The following is a 25,431-nucleotide window of genomic DNA, read 5'->3' as shown; positions in this document are numbered from 1 at the left end:
ATTATAATGATGATACTATTAATAATAATAGAAACCCCAGGGGCCATGCACTTCAACTCCATTCTTCCATGTAGTAAAAGCACAATCAAAGCAGCCCCAACAGATGGCCACCCAGCCTTTGTAATAGTAGTAGTGGTAGTAGTAGTAGTAGTAGTAGTAGTAATTGTTATTATAATGGTAGAAACCCCAGGGGGCATCCAGTTCAACCCCCTTCTGCCATGCAGTAAAAGCACAATCAAAGCACCCCAACAGATGGCCACACAGCCTTTGTAATAATAATAATAAATTAATAATAATAATAACAATAGCAGAAACCCCAGAGCCCATCCAGTTCCAACTCCCTTCTACCATGCAGGAAAAGCACAATGAAAGTACCACCTGAATAGTGGGAGGGAAATAGGGTCTTGGCAGCAAGAAAAAGAATCTGGTTAACTAGGGAGATGGGAGAGAAAGGGTTGGTGCCACAAGAGGACACTGCTGCTGCTTTTTCAACAGCTCTAAACTTCAATTTCCCTGCATTTCCAGGAGGTGCAGGAGGAGGAAGGAGGAGGAGGTGGGAAGCAGCATGGTGCCGCCAAGCCCCTGACTATCACTCACAGAGCCCCAAGGGCTCCATGGAGCACATTTTGAAAACCCCTGGTGTAGACCCATATGATGCAGTTAAACTGCATTATATGGATCTACACTGAGCATACAATGCAGTTCCAAACTGAATCATAACGCAGTGTAGATCCAACCATAGTTGGTCATTCTTTGCTGCCACCTGCACAAGCCTAGAAAAATTGAAACCACAAGCTCAACACCTAAGTTAGTAGTTTCTATTACTACACGTTTTAGTTATTATATGTTGTTCTAAACTATATGAGTAAGTCTTGTTATTCTAAGGCAACAAAATTATGACTTTTTAGTTACTTTTACAAAAATAATATCAAAAAGGCAGCAAACCACTGGCCTATGGTACAATAAACATTTCAGTAATGTGGATACAGACATCTTCATAGCTGCAAAAATAACTATTAACCATAACAATTATATGGGGTGGGGGGACAATTATAGTTTTTATATTATAACCATAATATAACTCAGGTCCCATCTATACTGCCATATACTGCACTTTGAATATGCATTATACGTTCAGTCCACAGTCATATAATGCAGTTTGGTTCAGTTGAACTCCATTAAAGTGTTCCCTCGTTACTTTGCGATTCACTTTTCGCGGACTCGCTGTTTGGCAGGGAAGAGGTGGAAGAGGGCTTGCTTCTATTCTTTCCCCGCTGAGCGGGGAAGAAGGAGGGGGGAGAGGAGGGGGAGGGGTGCTTGCTTCCTTTCCTTCCTTCCCTGCGTGAGCAGGGAAGGAGGACGGGGAAAAGGAGGAGGAGAAGGGCTTGCGCCCCTACTTTGCGGATTTACACTTATCGCGAGTGGTCCCAGAACGTAACATCCGCGATAAGTGAGGGAACACTATATGGTCAGTAGACTCATATAATGAAGTTTCATACTGCCTGAGCAACATCTAAGATTTCTTTTGCACATTAAAAATTGTAACACTTCTGGTGCTATGAAATCCTATGGAATTCTGGGATTTGTACTTTGCTGAGGCACTACTGTGCTTTGAACATGATTTTCCTGCTTCTTGGCAGGAGGTTGGACTGGATGGCCCACGAGGTCTCTTCCAACTCTATGATTCTATGATTCCACCACAGAATTCTAAATATCTTGCAAAACTATAAATCCAAGGATTCTATAGGATGAATGTAAGCCAGTTACAATGGTTTGTTGTTGCCATGTGTCTTCAAGTTGTTTCCAACCTATGGCACCCCTAAGGTGGTAATCATTGTGTTTTCTTGGTGAAAGTTGTTCAGAAGAGTTTTGCTTATGTTTTCCTTTGGAGCTGAGAGAGTGTGCCTTGCCCAAGGTCACCCACCCACGTGACAGTACAGATTCAAATCCTGCTCTATAGGGTCATAATCCAATGCTCAAGCCACTGTACCACACTTGCTCCCTAGTTGCAATAGCACCAAAATGTTATTATTGTGTAGTATTAAAGAGACTGTGGTTATTATTTTTGAAAGGAATTAATTGAAGCTAACAATTAAAATTATTTTCAATCTCTGGGTATGCTTTGCTTCTTTTCTATAGAAAAGCCTAAGGTAATTGGATTCCACAGGATGTTTGCCATAACCATACAGCATTACCAAGTAGGGATAATAAAGCTGTGATACCTTTTGAAAGAAAAAAAAACCAAACCTGGCTCACATAAAGCAATTATGTTCTGGCAATTGTTTTTTAGTGTGGGATCCAAACCCACAGAGCAGCACAAGCTGTTGCCATTTAACTCTTGATCAAGGAGAGAAACTCCTCCCTGGTTTTTGGATCTTCTCGCAAGACTCCCAGCATGGTGCTTGTCACGGTTTTGCTCTTCATTTTCTGAACGCCCCGCATGATCATACACATGTGCCTGGCAAGAAATATACAAGAAGGCGTTTTCAGGATCAAAATCTCAGCAGAAGAGACTGGTAACACATATAATCACAGACAAATTATGAAGAGCAAGGTGCTGTTTATGTGTTTAACTCAGAGCTGTCCAAACATTTCACCTTGGTGACACATTTTTTGGACATACATCACTTCAAGACACAGTAATTTGGTTCTATGAGCAAACCGGAGGATCAATCAACTCCTTAAAAGAGATTCAGACAAAAACATAATTGTAATCAAACAATGTATTTTCTGAAAACGTTTCATTGAAACTGTTAAAGTATTTGTAAAACAATGATGTTTCTGTCAGTTTTCGTTATGTTCACATGAAACACCTATACAGTGCAGCCGTACACTAAGATGTTGTGACACACAGTTTGGAAAGCTCTGACTTAACTAATGAACAAAATCACATCATGTTCTGTGAAGGGATTGGCAATAGTATGAAGGGAACAGGGCAATTCTGATCCTGCAGCACTCTGGTGAGCCACACCAGATTTAGCTTCCTTGTGATCATTTCCAGTTTTGATTAACTTTATTCTTGACCAACTTTTAACCACTTTTCTCTTTTAGGGAACATGAAGGGTAGGAATAAAACCAATTAGCAGAGATGTGCATTTCTTCATTAGTCGTCGTAAGTCATATCAAATTCGTTAAATTTATACTTATGACAAGATATCCGACACATGAGCGTGGCTTGTGCCAAAAACTTAAGCAAAACTTACCCAATACTTTTTCATTTGCATGTTGTAAACCTTTGTTTCATTTTCAGTGCAAGGAAGCAAAGCAAAGCCAAAAAGGCTACCTTTCCTCTTTAAATTAATAGCCTCTTGCCGTTAGGAGAGGGAAGCAGCAGGGAGAAAGCAGAATTCACTGGGAAAGAAAGCACAGAAAGCACAGAACTTTGGGAAAGGTAGTTTGGGAAGGCAAGGAACCCTATGCCAGAGAATTCAAAAGGCCCTGCCTTAAACTACATTTCCCAGAATTCTGCTCAGTATCAGAAAGCCTCAATCAGGATAGGGGAGCAGCATCAGAAAGCCCCAATGTAGCTAACAGCAGCCAGCCAGAGTTCCAATAAATTGTTGAATCTGCAAAGAGGAGGACTGACTGATGTTTCTTGTAAGTAAACCTCTGTGCTGAGCTGGGAAGAAATCCCTAAACGGAATTCTATTGGTTAATATGAGACAGCTGTTGTGACTTCTAAAAAAGTTTTTGTCAAAGTTTTTTTAAAAAAATCCTAAAATCAGTAGATGTATGAATATTTCTGAAAGCTGGGGAGAATGATCCACTGTTATCTTGTGTCATTGTCTAGAAAATTCAAGGAGATAGCTCTTGTAGAGATTTTTTAATGTTTTTTTATAAAACTTTTGAAAATTCCCCAAAACTCTGTGGATAAGTGAAACATTCTGATGGGCTAACAGTGGTAAATGTGTTCCACCCCCAATATCTGTAAAAATGAGGGAGAAAAGAACCCCTGAAGTTTCCCCAGTTGCATACTTGCTATAATGAAAAAGTAAAAAAAATGTTGTTACTCTTGTTATAGTAACAAAAGTTTTACTCACAATACTTTAGAAACACCCCCTAATTTTGTAATTACTTTTGAAACTTAACACACATGCCTACCAATTAGCAAATCTTGGTAAATTTTGGGAGTGAACAGAAGCCATCGGTTCACAACCTTTGGTTCTCCAGGAGTTTTAGACTTCAATTCACAGAAATCCCGGCCTTCTTTATTTATTTATTTATTTATTTATTTATTTATTTACAATATTTCTATCCTGCCTTTTTCAGCCCAAAGGCAACTCAATATCGCTTATAAGTTGGTAGCAATTCGATGCCATAACAATCCACAATATACAATTAAAACATTTAGAACAACATTATAAAATCCATACAAAAACTATTACAACATATAATAACCAATGTCTTCCTGTTAATCACACTTTCCAGTAGCATCGTCTAAGCCGTCCCATGTTTCAATCTTACATAATTCCGTGTTTGTCTATTGCACTGCATTTCCAAAGGCTTGTTCCAAGAGGCAGGTTTTTACTTTTTTTTGGAAGGGGGGGGGGCAATCTAATATCCCTAGGGAAGGAGTTTCAAAGCCGAGGGGCCATCACTGAGAACGCCCTGTCTCTCGTCCCTGCCAGCCGTGCCCGGAAAACAGGCGGGATTGAGAGCAGGGCCTCCCCGGATGATCTTAAATTCTTATATGGTTCATAGGGAGAGATACATTTATACAGCTAAGTTGGGACGGAACCATTTAGCTATTAGGCCCTCCAGGTGTTTTGGGCTTCAACTCCCTCCAAGTGTTTTGAATTTCAACTCCCACAATTCCTAACAGCACTTCTATGGATGCATAAATGTGTAAACAAGAGGTGTCTCATCTAATTTTCCCTTCCCCATCTATACACAAAATCATGGAACTAGCAATTATTTGAAATTAAAATTTATTTTCTTCCACAAAGACATTATTAAGACAACATAAAGGAAACAAAGGAGTAAAAAGCAGTGGCACCCTGGACTCCCATACAGCTTTGTGAAAGCAATTTGGGAGGAATGTTTCAACTAATTTTCATGGGCTCATTGTCATTACTCTCTTAAGGATCCATGGACTACAGGATTTTTAAACAATCCTTGCTATAAACTAAATTGATTAAGGAAGGATTAACTTACGAGGCTTCTATGACCACAGCCACTCCAACAGGTTTCAGAGCTTCAGTGATGGCCAAGGCAATCTGTTTGGTGAGTCGCTCCTGGACTAGAAAAAGAATGGCTCTTTACGTAAAATGGGCTGTAGCTGTAATCAGTTAACAAAATCAAATACATCCTCATTTAATCTAAAGAACAAGAAAAAAAGTTCTGATATTTGAACACACCAAGTAAAAATAAATTAGGGCCCCAAATTGGGGCAACAATACTTACGTTATAATTTATTTTAGCTGTTTTTTTATTTTAATTTATATTGCAGAACACAGTGTTCTGCACAAGGAGAAAGTCATGAAATATTGATGAAATATAGATACAATATGAAATAAAGGTAGAATCATAGAGTTGGAAGATACCTTGTGGATCATCCAGTCCAACACCCTGCCAAGTAGGAAAAGCACATCCAAAGCACCCCCGACACATGGCCAAGGTAGTAATAATAATAATTACAACAACAATAACCATCATCACCATCTCAAGAGTACATGAATTTCTTCTACAACATACAGTTCTGGAATTCATGTCCTAGGGGTGCATCTACATTATAGAATGAAAGCTATTTGACGTCGCTTTAATTGCCATGGCACAATGTAATGGAATTATGAGAGTTGTAGTTGGGTGAGGTACCAGCACTCCAGGGCAGAGAAGGCTAAAGGCTTTGTGAAACCACAACTCCCGGGATTCCATAGCATTCAGCCATGACAGATAAGGGATGTCAAACTGCATTCATCCTAGTAGCAACAGAAATAATACCAACCTTGAAGCCTTCTGCTAAATATTTCAACAATTCTGGATGAAGAAAAGATTGACAGAGTTAGGAAACAACAAAAGCAGTTACAGCAACAATGCAGTGTTATTTTTTTCCAGTTCCCATGGGGAAAAAACCTTTCTAAAACCCACCCCAAAGCTTTATCTGAATTAACTGGCTTTGCAATGTGTAGCCAGCCACCACTTCCTTTGCCTTGTGGCTCTATTTTTTCTTCTTCTCCTTTTTACTGGAAAGCAAAAAAATGATGCAGAGCTCCTTAAGCCCTATCTGCACTGAACAATTACAACAGTTTTATACCATTGTAGTTGCCATTTCTGTGTCCGATGGAGTCCTGGGATTTGTAGTTTGGGGAGTTCTTTGACATATAGTTCTACTGTGGTAATTAGAGGAAAGTGCCAGGGGTATAGCTCTCCAGTAGAGATTTTCATAAATTGCACCAAACTACAGAGTCCCTGGTGGTGCTGTGGGTTAAACCACTGAGCTGCTGAACTTGCTGATTCAAATCCAGGGAGTGAGGTGAGCTCCTGCTCTTAGCCCCAGCTTCTGCCAACCTTGCCATTCAAAAACATGCAAATGTGAGTAAATCAATAGATATCGCTCCTGTGGGAAGGTAATGGCGCTCCATGCAGTCATGCTGGCCACATGACCTTGGAGGTATCTACAGACAATGCTGGCTCTTCAGCTTAAAAATGGAGGTGAGCACCACCACCCCAGAATCAGACAGGACTGGACTTAGTATCAGGGGAAAATCCTTTACCTACAGATCACAGGAATCCATAAGAAGGAATCAGGACAGTTAAAGTAGTATCCAAATGCTATAACTGTGCAATGTGAACATACTCTGGAAGTCAAATTAGATTAATGGATAGTTTGCAAAACACTGAATTTTAAAAAGGAAGTGAAGGCTTTATTAATATAAGAAAGAATTGAAGAAAGGAAGGGCATTACATGCATTCTCATCATAATATCACAGGAAACTTAACTGGGTACAAATTAGTACATTTCATGTGCCAACATATTAAGGTTTTACCAGGGTTTGCTGCTCATAGGATAGAATCAAAGCTTGAAAATAATTAATAAATTCTATAATTTTGGGGGAATGACAAGAACAAAATGAAGTTACATCTCATAAAGTAATGTAACAACTAGTGAAACAAGTCTGTTTTCTAAATACTTTTAAAAGTTACTATTATAAGGAATTTCAGATACATTTTGCAAGGTTGTTTGTATGTTATTTACCACTTCATCAATGCCAAAAGTTTGTTTTGGAAAATAGAAGGTTACAGAAAAGGAAGAAGCAACACAAGAAGAGGAGTACATTACTTTTAAAACTTAAGAAGTGCATTTTATAAGTTGCGGTTTTATAAAGCTTTTAGTTTTCTCTGCCAATGAGTGCTGGTGCCTTCACCAAACTATAAATCCCAAGATAGCATTGAGCCATGGCATTTAAAGTGGTGTATCTGATTTTACCCAATGCAGCAGCAAATACCTCAGGACCTGTTCACATGAACTCTGCTGGACCACATCTAATTTCTAGCCAAATGACCGTTCTCCTTGATGGCTAAAAAGATGTTTTAGAAAACCCAAAGACAGGGCTTGAGGGCAACAGCAATCTTTTGCTATAACTCCCCTGTGGCATACTGCATTTTACAATTCCCTGTCTACCCATGATAACGCCTAGGCACTGACTGATACACATGTCCTTTGTTAATTTGGGTCATTTTAAAGTCATCTCGTGCCCATTCATTTATCTTGCATCATGCATTGACATAAATTACTTAAAGGAAGAAGAAGAATTGGAAGAACCTTGCAAGCTTGCTTAAACCAACCACTTTCTTCATTGGTAAGTATCCAATGTGGACCTGGAGAAATGAAAAGAAAATGAACAGTGAGAAATACAGACAGAGAAAATGTATTTCACTGTAAAGTGGGGCTAATGCAAAGAGTCTGCCAATATGCTTTTCCTACTGATAGCCAACTCTGCCCTGGACCATAAGAAATCTTAGGAGATCAATACCTTGCCAAAGAAAGGGACCAAGTGATGCTCACAGAGGGAGAACATCTCAATATCCTTCACAATCACCATCTCATCATGGTCCTCATCAAAAACTGCATCATTGAGTATTTCTGCAACAAAGAAATGCAAGCTATTCATGGTTGAAAGAGAAGATGATTTACTTTTTCCATTCTACTCTGACCTTGATGTTAATAATTCATCTGCAAAAACCCATATTTATAAAGCAAGAAAATACTTTGTATGGCCCTGAACATTACAGCAAAGGCATAAGTGAAATTTAAATATCACCATTATAATCTGATGTACTGATGTTTTGTTTTATTTGTTTGTTTGTTTATGACATTTCTACCTCGCCTTTCTCAACCCCGGAGGAGACGCAAGGTGGCTTTACAACTTAGGCAGCTATTCGATGCCATTATAAACAATGTAGAATTAAAATGAATATTTAAAATGGGATTATAAAATACATCAAAACATTTAAAAACATTTAAACCAATATAATCACTGTTAAACCACGCTATTTATAATCGTAATCCGGACCGTTCCAATAGTCCTTGCTCATAATTCTGTATTTGTCTATTGCACCAGTTCTCCAATGGCTTGATCAAAGTGCCTCTTTTTTGGAAGGTCATGAGGAAGGGAGCTGATCTAATATCCCTGGGGAGGGAATTCCACGGCCAAGGGGCCACCATTGAGAAGGCCCTGTCTCTCACCTCCAGGGATATTAGATCAGCTGTTAAACCACGCTATTCATAATCGTAATCCGGGCTGTTCCAATAGTCCTTGCCTGCAAAGAAGGTGGGACCAAGAGTAGGGCCTCCCTGGACTCCAAGATGGTTCAAAAGGAAAGATCCATTTGGACAGGTAAGCTGGGCCAGAATAGTTTAGGGTTTTATAGGCTTTGATGTTTGTTATCAAATTAACTGTCATAGTTATAGAAACCTGGCATTTATAGTTTATTGTGACACCAGGGCTCTCTAAAGGAGAAATGGTGAATATCTCAAAAAACTCCAAATCCCCAGAATGCTATAGCATTGAGCCATTTAAGTTAATGTGTTCTCAAACTGCTTTAATTCTGTATTGTCGAACCTACAACAACTCACTGCTTTAATTCTGCAGTGTGAATAGAGCTGCCAGCAATAGGCTGACCTTCTCCTATGTCCAAGACATACTTTTTGTCTTCCCAATCTGGTGTGCTCCAGGTGTGACAGAGTGGACATATTTTACTACAAATAACAGCAGTTGTAGCATAGGAGTAGACATGACTCCTGTTCTCATATCTCTGACCATTGGCTATGCTATGGCTGATGGGAGCTGAAATCCAATATTTCCACCCCAAATTAAAGTAAACTGATCTCTAGTGAATGAAATCCTTATATTCCAGTGTGAAATGTTCAGTGGCCCGATGCTGTGACTGGGGATTTTCCAGTCCTTTTATTGAGGTTGAGCGCTGTTCTAGCCAAAGAACAACTATGAATTCCATGTGATTATCATATATCAGGGCATCTATGCTTAATTTAGTTCCACATTTCAATTTGTGAACCATGATATAGAATCAGAGAATCACAGTGTTGGAAGCAACCACAACTGCATCCCTCCCAACCTGGACCAGAACACCCTGATAGATGGCCATCCAGCCTCTGCTTGAAAACCTCCAGAAACTGAGACTCCATCACACGTATTATTGCTTAGAACAAGGACCAAGTGAAAACACACAGGGAGTATGATATTGGAGGAATTATTCAACTTGTACTAATCTTTAAACCCTGTTCATTCATTCATACAAAAAATATATTAAGCAACACTCCTCAGTTCCCAACTGGTGGCAAATGATTGGATTACAGCAATAATCTAGTAACCCTGGAAAACAAGATGAGGATTTGTAAAAGGATTGTTAATTGACCTGCTTCTGGGAAGTATTGAAAGAAAGGAAATAAAGAAGCTGATTACTGTAATCTGATTTTACTGTAGCATTGACAGAAATTGTGAGCAGAATTTATTTTTGCTATGTTATTACAGGTTCAAAGGTAAAAAGAAAAGGCGAGAGAGTAGTTCCATGTATTAGGTAAGGGATCTGTTTCAGTAAGGTTAAGGTTTCCCTTGACCTTAAGTCTAGTTGAGTCCAACTCTAGGGGGTGGTGCTCATCTCCATGTCTAAGCCAAAGAGCCGGCATTGTCCATAGACACCTCCAAGATCATGTGGTCGGCATAACTGCATGGAGTGCTGTTACTTTCCTGCCTAAGCGGTACCTATTGATCTACTTAAATTTGCATGTTTTCGAACTGCTATGTTGGCAGAAGCTGGGGCTAACAGCAGGAACTCACCCCCATTCTTTGGATTTGAACTGACAACCTTTTGGTCAGCAAGTTCAGTACCCTTCACATAATAAGATTTTTGCACAATCTACATGCCTATTTTTCTTACCTGAAAGGAATGGTATCTAGGCTTCCAGTTGAAGCATACTCTAAAGTTGCTTGAAGGAGGGCTTAGGCCCCTTCTACTCTAGATAATCAAGGTAGATAATCCATATGATCTGCTTTGAGCTGGATTATATGAGTTTAGATTGCCATATAATCCAGGTCAAAGCAGATAATCTGAATTGTAGATTGGAGTTTCGGGGTACGGTGCTATCTGTACGCAGATGGTGTCCAACTCTGTCACTCCTTCCCACCTGCTACTAAGGAGGTTGTTCAAGTCCTGAACTGGTGCTTGGACACTGTAACGGACTGGATGAGAGCGAACAAATTGAAATTAAATCCAGACAAGACAGAGGTACTCCTGGTCAGTCGCAAGGCTGGACAGGGGATAGGATTACAGCCTGTGCTTGATGGGGTTACACTCCCCCTGAAGGCGCAGGTTCAGAGCTTGGGAGTGATCCTGGATTCATCGCTGAGCCTAGAACCCCAGGTTTCGATGGTGGCCAGGAGAGCTTTTGCACAGTTAAATATTGTGCACCAGCTGCGCCCGTACCTTGGGAAGTCTGATTTGGCCACGGTGGTCCACGCTCCGGTTACATCCCCAATAGACTACTGCAACGCACTCTATGTGGGGTTGCCTCTGAAGACTGCCCGGAAGCTGCAACTAGTCCAAGCTCGGCAGCCAGGTTGCTCATGGGAGCTGGGTACAGGGAACGCACAACTCCCTTGTTACGCCAGCTCCACTGGCTGCCAATTAGCTTCTGAGCACAATTCAAAGTGCTGCTTTTAGCCTACAAATCCCTGTACAGTTTCAGCCCACTTTACCTGCCCAACTGTATTCTCCCCTATAAACCATCAAAGGCATTAAGATCTTCCAGAGACGCCCTGCTCTCGGTCCATCCACTTTCACAGTCATGTCTGGTGGGAACGAGAGAAAGGGCTTTCTCCATGGTGGCCCCCCGGCTATGGAACTCTCTCCCGAATGAAGTCAGGTCTGCTCCCTCCCTCCTGATCTTCAGGAAGCAAGTGAAATCCTGGCTGTGCAAAGAGACCAGTAAAGACTAAAGTTATTGGACAACAATGTGCGGACTGAGTTGGACGTTGATTTTATCTGGCGAATGGTTTTATATGTATTTTAACCTTATATGTATTTTAACTTATTGTTTTATGGATGCTGTTTTAAAATGTTATTTACAGCTTGCATTGAATTCTTGCTGTTAGCCGTTCTGAGTTCTAAATATAAAAGTTCTAAATCAGTGATTCTCAACCTGGGGGTCGGGATGCCTGAGGGGGTTGCGAGGGGGTGTCAGAGAGTCGCCAAAGACCATCAGAAAATACAGTATTTTCTGTTGGGCATTGGAGTTCTGTGTGGGAAGTTTGACCCAATTCTATCAGTTGTGGGGTTCAGAATGCTCTTTGATTAGAGGTGAACTATAAATCCCAGCAAATGCAACTCCCCAATGTCAAGGTCTAGTTTCCGCAAACTCCACGAATGTTCACATTTGGGCATATTGAGAATTCATGCCAAGTTTGGTCCAGATCCATCATTGTTTGAGTCCACAGTGCTCTCTGGATGTAGGTGAACTACAACTCCAAAACTCAAGATCATTGCCCACCAAACCCTTCCAGTATTTTCTGTTGGTCATGGGAGTTCTGGATGCCAATGATTCAATTCTTTCATTGGTGGAGTTCAGAATGCTCTTTGATTGCAAGTTAACTATAAATCCCAGGAACTATAGCTCTCAAATGACAAAATCACACACACACACACACCAAACCCCACCACTCAAGTTAACTATAAATCCCAGGAACTATAGCTCTCAAATGACAAAATCACACACACACACACACACCAAACCCCACCACTATTCAGATTTGGGCATATCAGGTATTTGTGCCAAATTTGGCCGAGTGAATGAAAATACATATCAGATATTTACATTACGATTCATAACAGTAGCAAAGTTACAGTTATGAAGTAGCAACGAAAATAATTTTATAGTTGGGGGTCACCACAACATGGGGAAATGTATTAAGGGGTCGCGGCATTGAGGTTGAGGACCAGGGTTCTGGGTGAATGAATGAAGTGTAGAAAGAGGGCTAAGAAAATGCCTTGGGAAACGTTCTCTCTAAGCTTCCACCAGCGCACTTCTATGGTCAACTTCTAGCAAGTTGTGTAGTGGTTTCCAGACAGCATGGAAGGTTCATTCCTTCCAAAACCCCTGGAGGGAGGGCCGAAGTTTGCCCAGGCCAGTTCTCGTTGCTCCTCCTTCCTCCCTTGGAGCCACCAGCCGAGTCCCTTCCTGGCACGGGAGAGAGGCGCCAGGGGCGGGGGAGACTCACCTGCGACGCTCTCGCGGTAGCCCTTGGTGAAGAACTGCATGGCTTTGGCCGCCCGCCGGGGGGTCAGCTGCAGCCCTTGCCGCTCGGGGTTCTCTCCCAGCCCGCGGAGGATGCTGCAGTAGGCGGCCTCTAAGGCGGGCAGGCGCGCTTGCTGCTCCTCCTCCTCCTCCTCCCCCTCCTGCTCCTCCTCGCCTTGGCGCTCCCGGGAGGAAGGGCACCTGTCTGCGGGAAGGTGAGGGCGGGGAGGAGGGGGCGGGGGCTGCTGCTGCGGCGGCTTCTCCCGGCCTCTCTTCTCCACCGCCTCTCCGTCGGCAACGGGCAGCAAGAAACCCCCATTGAGGTAGTCCCCGTTGAAGGTCTCCATGCCTGGCCGAGAGGACCCAATCCGCGCCCTTGAAGCTTGGAGGGGCCGCTGGGGGGCTGTTCGGGCGGAGTGAGAAGCAGCTGTGCAGTTAGGGCTCTCCTCGATGCCTCTAGTCTGGCTCTGAAACTGGGGGGGGGGGCTTCAGTTACCCCTCTAGTCTCCTGAGTGCCTTGTTAGCCTACCTGTGGACTTCGGGGTCTCTGGTTGTACTTTTGGGGGTCTCCTCAGTTGCCTCTAGAGCCTAGTTGCCTCTCTAGACTCCTCAGTTGCTTCCTCACTCGCTTTTCCAATCTCCCCAGTGCCTTGTTAGCCTAGTTGTGGACTTTGGGGTCCCTTCAATTCCTCAGTCTTGGCTGTGCAATTAGGGGTCTCCTCAATGCCTCTCTAGCCTGGCTCCGAAATTGGGGGTCCCTTCAGTTGCCTCTGTAATTTAGTTGCTTCTCTAGTTTCCTGAGTGCCTTGTTAGCCTAGTTGTGGACTTTGGGGTCCCTTCAATTCCTCAGTCTTGGCTGTGCAATTAGGGGTCTCCTCAATGCCTCTCTAGCCTGGCTCTGAAACTGGGGGTCCCTTTAGTTGCCTCTGTAGCCTAGTTGCCTCTGTAGCCTAGTTGCCTCTGTAGCCTAGTTGCTTCTCTAGTTTCCTGAGTGCCTTGTTAGCCTAATTGTGGACTTCGGGGTCTCTTCAGTTCCCCTTTCGTCTTGGCTGTGCAATTAGGGGTCTCCTCGATGCCTCTCTAGCCTGGCTCTGAAACTGAGGGTCCCTTTAGTTGCCTCAGTAGCCTAGTTGCCCCTCTAGTTTCCTGAGTGCCTTGTTAGCCTAGTTGTAGACTCCAGGGTCTCTGGCTGTGCAATTGGGGGTCCCCCAGTCGCCTCTCTAGTCTCCTCAGTTTCCTCTTCACTCCCTTCTCCTGTCTCCTCAGTGACTTACTAGCCTAATTGTGAACTTTGGGGTCCCTTCAGTTCCCCCTTAGTCCTTGCTGTGCAGTTAAGGGTCTCCTCAATGGCTCTCTAGACTAGCTCTGAAACTGGGGTCCCTTCAGTTGCTTCTCTTAAGTCTCTTGAGTGCCTTGTTAGCCTAGCTGTGGACTTCGGGGGTCTCTGGCTGTGCAGTTGGGAGTCCCCTCAGTTGCCTCTTTAGTCTCCCCAGTTGCCCCCTCAGTCGCTTTCCCAGTTTCCTCAGTGCCTTGAAAGCCTAGTTGCGGACTCAGGGATCCCTTCAGTTCCCTCTTAGTCTTGCCTGTGCAATTGGGTCTCTCCTCAGCTGCCTCTGTAGCTTAGTTGCCTCTCTAGACTCCTCAGTTGCCTCCTCACTCGCTTCTCCAGTCTCCTCAGTGCCTTGTTAGCCTAGTTGTGGACTTCGGGGTCTCTTCCGTTCCCTTTTAGTCTTGGCTGTGCAATTGGGGCTCTCCTCGGTTGCCTCTCTATCCTGTCTATGAAGTGGAGGCTCTTCTCCGTTCCTCGCTCCTAGTCTTCTCTTCTCCTCTCTCTCGAGGGCGAAGGGACCCTGGCCCGCCGCCTTGGGGGCTCTTTATGAATGGCAAGGCCAGGCCTTGCGCCGGTCAGCTGGGCGGGCGGGCGGGAGGGGCTCTGAAGGGGCCCTTTGTCACCTGGCGCGGGCTAATCGGCGGAGACACGAGCGTTAGCCACGCCGCCGCGCCACACGCGCTCCTTGGACGAGCGGAACCGCATTGGCCACAGTCGCGCTTGTCCCTCCCCGGGGGCTTTTTCCTGCCTTTTGGGACCCGAACCCGAGGAAGGAGGGAAGGCAAGAAAGCTGCGTGTTAGGCCAAAACGCGCACCACCCGACCAGGGTCGGATTAAATCATAATAATATTATTGTACAGACTACAGAGTCTCCAGAGTCATAACTGTTAAGGCATGAAAACCCACTGAATGTCCACATACTCTTAGCCTCAGAAGCCCCCCATAACAATGTTTTAGGCAGAAATTACTTGGAGGCATACAACAATAACAACAAACCTATTTGCTGATCAGGTTCAGTGTCTTGGATAACTCCTTTAGAGTTCATACCAGCTTTGTGAGCAGTCCATCACTTCACTGACATGAAAGGAACTAGCTGGCACAAAAACGTCACTATAATACATAACTTTTTCAGGTCTTGCCTGAGCAATATGTGAAAGAAGGAATGAAATCAGCTTCTTGTTGTTATAGGTCTAGTCCTAATCACTCAAAAGTAGGAGGCAGTCATGGAAGCACTGTTTGAGCTTAAAGACAATCTAAGGAAGTGAATGGGAAGACAGGATCATTGTATTGATGGTGAGTTGAATGATTGCATTTATTTACATTTCTGGAAATATCAGAAGAAGAGTATAATAATATCACTGAATACTACAGTTAGGATTGCTGGGATTTGCAGTGCAACATTATCAGGAAGGCCATCATGATTCCTGCCCCTGCTTTATGGGATTCTGCATTCCCTTTTTAACAAGCACCACACAGATAATGAACCATGCCTAGGCTGAGAATATCCCTTTTGTAAAGCCCGTGTAACCATTTTAATATGGTTGCTGGCCATACGAATGTCAGCTGCTAGTAGTGATGCTCAATTTTACAACAGTTTAATTGAAGGAAACGGAATGGCAACACGGATATAATATGGAAAAGTTTTGATGAGCTTTTATTATTTGTTTTCAAATCCCTAATTTAACAGGAATGCTAGGAAATACGATACTCGATTTTTTTCTTGCTCTGACTATGTTGGCTGGGGGGTTATTGAAGTCAATAATGCAAAACCATTTTCAAAAACTTAGAAGAGGGGGAAAAACATTTCAATCTCACTTTATTGTGTAGTTCTCTACACAAGTATTGTGTACTTCTCTATCTTCAAGAGAAGATAGAGAAGCCCTCTTAAACATACCAGCATCTGCCTGTATCCACATGTTGAATATGTGGCCAAGATCCACCTGTATTTTTATAGAGTGTAGAAAATATTTACTATGGAGTTGTGATCAATTCCTACTATTGCTACATTTAACAGTTTAATACAACAGTCGTATCAATGAAGGATACACCCCCGGACTCCAAGTGAATATGTGAAACTGCCAATAAGAGTGAACTGCCAATAAGAGTGAACCCTATTACAATGAAGGGTTTCAATTATAGGGAGTATTATAGAGTCATGCTGGAATACCTAGAAAATGCATAGAAAGACCATATTTTGTTGTAAGTGGATAAACTGCTTTTCAAATAATCTTTAAAACTGTGAACGTCTGAAGACACCAGACACAGATACATGTGAGACATCAGGAGAGAATGCTACTGGAACATGGCCATACAGCCCGAAAAATTGTAGCAGGTTATTGGTGGTATGGGGATACCAAGCCACCTTGTCTGTCTCCTGAGGAATTTGTATAATGATCAAGTAGCAACAGTAAGAACAGATCATGGAATAACAGACTGGTTAAAGATTGGGGAAGGAGTAGGGCAGGGCAGTAGACTCTCACCCAACCTATTCAACTTGTATGCAGAACACATCATGCAACGTGCAACACTTGATGAATCCAAGGCTGGAGTTAAACTTGCTGGAAGAAACATTAACAACCTTAGATATGCAGATGATACCACTTTGATGTCGAGGAGCCTTCTAACCAAGGTGAAAGAAGAAAGTGCAAAAGCTGAGTTGCAGTTTAACATAAAAAACTAAGATTATGGCAACCAGACTGACTGATAACTGGCAAATAGAGGGAGAATACATGGAAGCAGTGACAGACTTTGTATTTCTAGGCGCAAAGATTACTGCAGACATGGACTGCAGCCAGGAAATCAGAAGATGTTTACTTCTTGGGAGGAGAGCAATGGTCAATCTCAATAATATAGTTAAGACTATTTTACACTGGCAATGAAGATCTGCATAGTTAAAGCAATGGTATTTCCCGTAGTAACCTATGGATGCAAGAGCTGGACCATAAGGAAGACTGAACTGTAGTGTTGGAGGAAAATTCTGAGAGTGCCTTGGACCATGAGAAGAACCAACCAGTCCATACTCCAGGAAATAATTCCCGACTGCTCACTGGAGGGAAGGATATTAGAGGCAAAAATGAAGTACTTTGGCCACATAATAAGAAGTCAGGAAAGCTTGAAGAAGACAATGATGCTGAGGAAAATGGAAGGAAAAAAGGAAGGATGGTATCCTTGAAGTGGCCTTGAAGTAGCTGGGGGTGGCGACAGCCAACAGAGACCTCTGGCGTGGGCTGGTCAATGAGGTCACAAAGAGTCAGAAGCGACTGAATGAATAAACAACAATATAAGTGCCAGCCTGTGAAATCTGAAGGATGTCAATTTGGTGTGACACTGGAGTTCTCTGGCTGAGCATTTTTTGGGTGTCTCTCCCTGAAATGCAGATCTCTAGATTCCTTAAAATGTTGCCATGTTGGTGAAATTAGAATCATACAACTAGAAAGGTGTCGTGATTAAAAATCTACTGTCTACACAAAACCAGTATTCTCCCAAAGCTCTTTTCAAAAATACTCATTTCCAGTACCCCTCCCCCTTTTCCATTTTCTCCCTCCACAGTTAGGATGCTCATCAGTTTAGAGAACTGAAAGGATGTCATATTGAAGATGATGCTGGCTTGTTCTCTGCTGCTCCTGGAAGTAACACATTCAAATGACAGTAAAAGCGATTCTTATCTAAATAATAGAGCTGTTCGACAGTGCAATACGCTGCCTCAGAGTGTGGTGGAGTGTCCTTCTTTGCAAGTTTTTAAATAGCGTCTGGACACTTGGACAGCTCCCTTTTGGAAGTGCTTTGATTGGATATTCCTGCATGGCAATGTTATGATTCTATTATTTTATTCTATGACTCTGTTTAATCCTCATTGACCTTTTCTTGGATTCCACAACCACTGATCCCACAACCACTGCCATTCCTTAAACGTTTTTTCTTTCTCTTTGGTTCTGTGAAACTTAAGACTTCCGCACATCTGCTGATATACTTCCCTAATGGAGTCATTCACTACTGATGTACTTCTTTTATGGTGCTTTTTGAGGAGGCAATTGGTATGTAGGCTTTGTGGTTGTTGTGTGCTTTCAAATCATTTATGACTTACGGCATAGATGAACCTACCATAAGGTTTTCTGGGGCTGACTGTGTGTGACTTGTCCAAGGCAACTGAAGGTTTCCATGGCTAAATAAGGAATCAAACCCTGATCTCTGGAGTCACTGCTCAGCTTTCAAACCAATATGCCATGCTGGCTCTCCAGTAGGTATGATATTCTCTCCCAATTTAGCAACCTCCAGATTTGTTGGATGATGTCTTCCTTCATCACTGACAGCATAACCTTACCAGTTAACACACCTGAAGAGTGTCAGGTTGGGGTAGACTTCTTGTGATGAGTGCATCTAAATTTCCAGTCCATGTGAGGTAGGTATCCTTTGTCTGTATTCCTCAGAGAGATATTTTCACTTCTCAAGTTCTTCATAACTTAGAACAGTGTTTCTCAACCTGGGGGTCACGAGGGGGGTTTCAGAGGGGTTGCCAAAGACCATCGGAAAACACATATTTCTGATGGTCTTAGGAACTCTTTTGGCAGAGAAGGCAGAAGATCTCTCCACTTGTCCTTCTCATCCTTTTTGGTGTTGGTGAACTACAAGTCCCAGAATTCAAAAACAGCCCCCCCCCCAACAATCCCACCAGTATTCAGGGTTGGCCATGTAGGTAGTGTGCCAAGTTTGGTGCAGATTCATTGTGGACTGGGTTCAGAGTGCTCTTTGATTATAGGCGAACTATAAATCCCAGGAACTACAGCTCTCAAATGTCAAGGTCTCTTTTCCCCAAACTCCACCAGTGTACACATTTGGGCATATTGAGTATTCGTGCCAATTTTGGTCTAGATCTATCATTATTTGAGTCCATGGTGCTCTCTGGATGTTGGTGAAGTACAACTTCAAAACTCAAGGTCAGCACCCAACAAATCCTTCCAGTATTTTCTGTTGGTCATGGGAATTGGGCATATCAGATATTTGTGCCAAATTTGGTCCAGTAAATGAAAATACATTCTGCATATCAGATATTTACATAACGATTCATCACAGTAGCAAAATTACAGTTATGAAGTAGCAAGGAAAATAATTTTATGGTTGGGGGTCATCACAGCATGAGGAGCTGTATTAAGGGATCGCAGCATAAGGAAGGTTGAGAAATACTAACTTAGAATAGTCAGAAATCAGACTTATGCTCTCATAAAGAAAGATAATCCTTTCCCAGAGCTCCTTTTACCTCCTTTATTATGAGGTTAACATGGATACAGCCAACCCTAAGACTGGACTTCACCCAGTTTTAAATTTTATCAATTTCAGCTTTAAAGCTAATACCAAGAAGAGGAAAGTTCAGAAACACAATATGACCCCAGTATCTGCAGAACTGTCATCTACAATATAATTTCCCTACATTGAGAAAATATGTCCCATCTAGACATTTTATAGGTCCTTATGGCACAACTCTAGATTATTTTTGGGTCTTCATTACCACGGGGTTTGCTGTTATTAGCAGTTTCACATATGCACACAAATCCCAGGAATGTCTTTCCTGCAGATACTGGGGTCTTACTCTATTCATTTAAAAAACAAAACAAGCAAACGAATGATTCACTAACATGGATATTAGATTTAATGGAATATTTTCTCAGTGCTGCTTCCTCATTTCTTAATCAACCTATCTTTTGAAATGACGCCGTCACTATATTCTAGCTTGCACAATCAACAGTTTAATCAATGATCCACAAAGAAAGGACAAAGGGAAATTAAGCCAGTTTAACTCATTTCTTACTCAAGATGGAGGTGCTCTGGTTTGTGTTATGTTTGACTGAATACGCAAATACAGGCTGTAGCTGAGCTTGCAGAGATGATGCCCACGCGACTTTTGCAATGTTACATGATGTGAGAAGCAGGCTGATCATAGATGGGCTCTTATCTTTGCAAAATGACATGGCCTAAAACTGTTCTATAATCCAATCTTCTTTTCAGCACATGGCGTATGTGTTTAAAATTAGGGACGTGTGCTCTTTAGAAAAGTACACATCAAGACCACATTTCAGCCTGAAAATAGGATTATGTATTTGGTCTTGTCCTGTTAGGGTGGCAGTCTGGCAAATGATTAGTGATATGGCTTGGCTAAAGCTTCACTGGGACGGGCCAGAACGTATTTGAATCTCTCTCACTAAAATCAGTAATTGCAAATGTTATTGACCAAATGGGCCAAAACCAAGAAAATCTATTATGATGAGATGGCAGAGAAAGTTTAGCTCCTCTTTTAAAGCCATCACACAAAAATTTGTTCTTCTTTTAAATCCAACATACAGTCTGCCACCTGCCCTATAATAGGGTTAGCACCTGAACGAAATGTGCCATAAACTCTTTGCCGCTCTTAATTTTATATAGCAACTATTAATGCATGAAAGTAGAGGAAAATTAGGCCATCAAAAAGGCAGAACTACTCAACACCTTCTCTGCCTTGTTTCAACCTGGGGAAATGTAGCACAGGATCTGACTACTTTAAAACAGTAGTTCCCAACCTGTGGTCCACAAGAACTAAAATATGGTCCAAATCCTCACTGTTAGTACACCTTTGCAACAAGAGCGACTGGTCTCACAAAATCTTCTTATAGTGCCGAGGCTTTCTGTGGGCAAGCATATGGAGACTACTGGGTGGGATATATTCTGTATCAGAAACTAGAGCTGATGGGGTCTATCCAATGCAGTTTTCTGAATCAGCATCCCCAAATAACCAAACTGAATCTAAAGTTGACCAAAAACTGATTTGTAACCGTTTTGGTACTAATGTTGGAGAGTGGTCCCTGGTCAAAATGTCCCTGGTCAAGTGGTCCCTCGTCAAAAACAGGTTGGGAACCACTGCTTTAAATGAATTCAAGATTCCAGGGCCAGATGAATCACATCCAAGGGCATTAAAAGAACCAGCAGAAGAGAATTCCTGGAAAACAGAGTCCCAACAGACTAGAGAGGGCAAATTTTGTCCCCATCTTCAAAAAGAGGAAAAAAGAGAACCCAAACCATTATTGCCCAGTTAGCCTGATGTCAATACCAGGAATTATTCTAGAGCAGGTTGTTAAAAAGTTAGTACATACACTCATAAAAAAGAATATTGTGAGTACTAAAATCAATGTGTTCTCAAGGGAAAAAATCATGCCAGACTAATCTTATCTCTTCTTCTGATAGTTACAAGTTTGATAGATAAAAGGAATGCTGTAACTGTAGCATAGTGTTCCCTCACTTATCGCGGGGGTTATGTTCCAGGACCTCCTGCAATAAGTGAAAAACCGCAATGTAGGGACACTAGATTTATTTTAATATTTATACATTATTTTAGTAGTTATACGCTATTTTAAGTCCTTATAAACTTAAAATAAAGTGAAGGAAAGGAAGAAAAGGCCCTTCAAGGCTGGAGGGAGGGAGGACTGAGGAGGGAAAGTGTTTTGGTGAGTGGCGGCAGTGAAAATACCGCGATATATACTTTAATTTAATATTTATTGAAAACGCAAAACAGCGAGTCCGCTAAAAATGAACCACAAAGTAGCAAGGGAACACTTAATTTTAGTAAAAGTTTCAACAAGGTCCCCTGTGATTGATATTCTTGCAAATAAGCTAGAGATAGGAAAATGTAGCCTAGACAATGTTTCATTCAATAATAATTGGCAATATTTTATTACATTGCTTTTCTACATCTCAAAGTATGTGATAGGTTCAAGCTTCATAGACCCTAAGTTATGCAAGCCTACCATACCCTTTAACTATACATGTCTGCATTGGTATAATCTTCCAAACACATTGGGGGGTGCAAAAGAAGCAATCTGGAGCATCTTGTAAAGGTCAGCGAGTCTAATTTTTTTTACTTTACATTTTTGTCAACAGAGGCTCATAATGCTCCTGCTTTTAGAAACTTATCCCTTTACATTTCCACTGAATCCCAAGAACATTTGTCACAAGCTATCTCAAGTCGTTATACATAAAGGCTTTCATTGATTGAACCAAAAAAAGCTATGAAATTGTGATTTTTCCTAAACTACTATTGAGAAAAATTAAATTTTGCATGCAAATTATTAATAAATAGCACTCAAACAATCCCACATTTATGTAACGTTAATGGATCTCAAAGATGGGTGAAAAAACTACGACTTACAAAGTAGTAGATCAGTTGCTGACGTCAATGGCCAAAGAGACTGTCACTAGTTATGTCACTCATCAAAATGCTGAACTCAGAGTTTGGAAGAAGCTAATTATTTTAAATTAAGTGCCCCACCCCTCCATCCCCAGCATGGATAATAAAGATATATACAGTCAGCTGTGGAGCCCCCGGTGGCGCAGTGGGTTAAAGCACTGAGCTGCTGAGCTTGTTGATCGAAAGGTCTCAGGTTCGATTCCAGGGAGCGGCGTGAGCTTCCGCTGTCAGCCCTAGCTTCTGCCAACCTAACAGTTCGAAAACATGCAAATGTGAGTAGATCAATAGGTACCGCTCCGGCGGGAAGGTAACGGCGCTCCATGCAGTCATGCCGGCCACATGACCTTGGAGGTGTCTATGGACAACGCCGGCTCTTCGGCTTAGAAATGGAGAAGAGCACCACACCCCAGAGTCAGACATGACTGGACTTAATGTCAGGGGACTACCTTTACCTTTACCTTACTGTCAGCTCATGACAGCTGGGCTCAATGATGACACGAGACTTCCATCGTACTCAAACAAAGAACTTTACTATCAGATACTAAGACACAGAAAAGCCGGAATTGCCTGGACGCAGCAGGCAGCCCCTTATATACCCTCCCACTTGTTCAAACGGTGAATTCCCGCCAGATCCAAAACCCCGCGCAAAAGCTTCCCGCCATCACACAACTGCTTTCTTCAAGGCCACCAGCTGCAGGGTTCTTATCAGGGCAAAATGGCAGGAGTTCAGTTTCCGGCGCCAAATTCTGGGCTCCGGAAACTGGATCCTGACATGACGTCCTCCTCCTCCTCTTCTTCCTCCTGCAACAAAAACATGAAACATGTCTATAGGCTTTCTGGGTCAAGAGGGCCTTGATATTTTTTTAGTAACCCACAGTGGAAAACCAGGTGGACTTTCCCCAAATCCTTGGGTAGTTTTAGCCTGTATGTAACTTCATTTATCTTGTCCAAGATTCGGAACGGACCCAAATAACGTGGGGTAAATTTCTTTGATGGCGCTTCCTTCTCCCAAATTGGCCAATTGCGTTCTGTCTCCGTAAATTTTTTAGATAGGAACCCACAAGGCCTCAAGGTTCCTTCAGAATCTTTCTGCATAAGTGCCGCCCCGTATGCCCAATCGGAGGCGTCGCAATGGAGGACAAATTGCTTGGCCGTATCTGGGTGAATCAAAAGCGGTTCTTCTGTGAACCTGCACTTTAATTTTTTGAAAGCCTCCTGACACTCCTCAGACCACACCAGCTTAGCCCCCGGGGATCGTGTTTTGGCCGCTTCCCCCTTCCCCTTCGTTTTCAGTAATTCTGTGAGGGGTAATGTGAGCTGAGCGAAGTCTTTTATGAATGACCGGTAAAAGTTTGCAAACCCCAGGAATGATTGCAATTGTTTGCATGTGATTGGGGGCTCCCAGACCCTTACGTCTTCTACCTTCGTGGGGTCCATGGCGATGCCTCTATGGGAGATTCTATACCCCAAGAAGTCAATTTGCTTCCTATTAAACTCACATTTGGCTAGTTTGGCGAACAATTTTGCCTCCCTTAGCCTCTGGAGTACTTCCCTCACCAATTGGGTATGCTCCGCTTCATTTTTACTAAAAATAATTACATCATCAATAAAGCAAAAAACTCCACGGTATAACAAAGGGTGCAACACCTCATTAATCATTTGCATGAATGCCCCTCCCCCTCCTTTTAGTTCGTACGGACAGACACAGAACTGGAATAGTCCTAGCGCCGATGAAAATGCAGTTTTCCATCGGTCTTCTGGCTTTATCCGGAGTTTGTGGTATGCCTCGACCAAGTCCAGTTTGGTAAACACCCTCCCCTCCGCCAACCTAGACAGCAAGTCCTTGGTTAGGGGCAGAGGGTAACAGGTGGTAGTACTCACAGCATTTAACCCCCTGTAATCCACACATAGCCGGAGTGAACCGTCCTTTTTCCGTCTAAATAACACGGGGGCTCCAAGGGGGGAATCGGAAGGTTTGATGAACCCCCGCGCTAGGTTTTTATCAATGTACTTTTTCAACTCGTCCATCTCCTTAGCGGGCATTGGGTAGATTTTGGCTTTAGGGAGTGTTGCATTTTTGTTCAGTTCAATCTTCACCTCAACCCTCCTTTTTGGGGGTAGCCTATCAGCTTCCTTTTCGTCAAAAACATCCGCAAAGTCTCGGTATTGGGGAGGGATGTCTTGCACCCAATTTTTAGGCGGCGTGCTCTCCTCTCCTCGGTTGCCCACCCCCGCTGGTGTTTCAGGGAATTTCAAGCTTCTCTCTTCCCAATCTATGCTAGGGTTCGCCTCCTGTAGCCATGGCATCCCCAAGATTACGTGGTATGTTGCTAACGGGGAGACTACGAACGTAACTTCGCCCTCCCATCTGCCTATCTTGCACTTCACCCCCCCCCCAACCTCAAACTTTGCTGGGGCTCCTGTTGCAACCGATCCGTCTAGTTGGGTGAAGGCTATGGGGGTTTGCAGGGCTACCTTCTTACAATTCAGCTCCTCGGCTAGCTCGGGGGTCATTATGTTCCTGGAGCACCCGCAGTCTACAAAGGCTTTGCAGCCAGCCCACTTATCTACCCCCTCCAGCTTGATGGGGAAGACTAACATTCCAGGGCTGTGACTCACCAAAGTTCCCCTCGGGGCCTCAAGGAAAGCGCATTCCACTGCCTTTTTTCCGGCTGCTGGCTTTGCTTTGAGCTGCGAGGGATCCCCCCCTTCCTCTGCCAACACCCGGACGCTCGGTGGCCAAAACGGCCGCAAACATAACATCCGCTTTGCCTGCTCCTCTCTCCGCTCGTCAGTTCCTTTCTATGTGGCTCTCCACTGGGCCTTCGGTTCTCCATCCTGGGCGGTCCGGCCTGCACTGCTGCTCCTCGGTGCCTCTTGACCTGGGCCAACGTTGTCTCCACACGTCCTGCCAGCTGGATCCACCCCTGGATTGTCCCCGGGTCGTCACGGTGAAGCGCCCAGGCCAGCAGCTCCTTTCTCAAGCCCTGCTTAAAGATTTCGACTTTGGTTTGGGCTGACCACTCTGGGACCCTTTCGGCGAGCAACTGGAATTCCTCGGCGAACTCCGATACATTTCTCTGGCCTTGAGTGATGGTTGAGTGATCTCTCGCCTTGATGCGCTCGAGGGGGTCCCGGAAG

At 43.1% G+C, this 25,431-nt stretch overlaps 1 protein-coding gene across 1 annotated transcript; it reads right to left on the bottom strand.

The window, feature by feature from the left end:
• Positions 1–2,129: 2,129 nt before the first annotated feature.
• Positions 2,130–13,178, bottom strand: LOC132761499 (GTP cyclohydrolase 1-like). The gene is made up of 6 exons (XM_060754413.2): positions 12,735–13,178; positions 7,974–8,083; positions 7,763–7,818; positions 5,945–5,976; positions 5,155–5,239; positions 2,130–2,458 (listed from the first exon to the last, which is right to left on the bottom strand). The coding sequence occupies exons 1-6, from the start codon at positions 13,096–13,098 to the stop codon at positions 2,332–2,334; spliced, it is 774 nt and encodes a 257-aa protein (XP_060610396.2). The 5' UTR covers positions 13,099–13,178; the 3' UTR covers positions 2,130–2,331.
• Between the last annotated feature and the right edge of the window lie 12,253 nt (positions 13,179–25,431).

Source organism: Anolis sagrei, chromosome 1, assembly GCF_037176765.1.
Source record: "Anolis sagrei isolate rAnoSag1 chromosome 1, rAnoSag1.mat, whole genome shotgun sequence".
In the NCBI taxonomy this organism is placed as follows: domain Eukaryota; kingdom Metazoa; phylum Chordata; class Lepidosauria; order Squamata; family Dactyloidae; genus Anolis; species Anolis sagrei.
The sequence above is the reverse complement of the archived record's forward strand: the minus strand, read 5'-3'. Positions and strand labels throughout refer to the sequence as shown.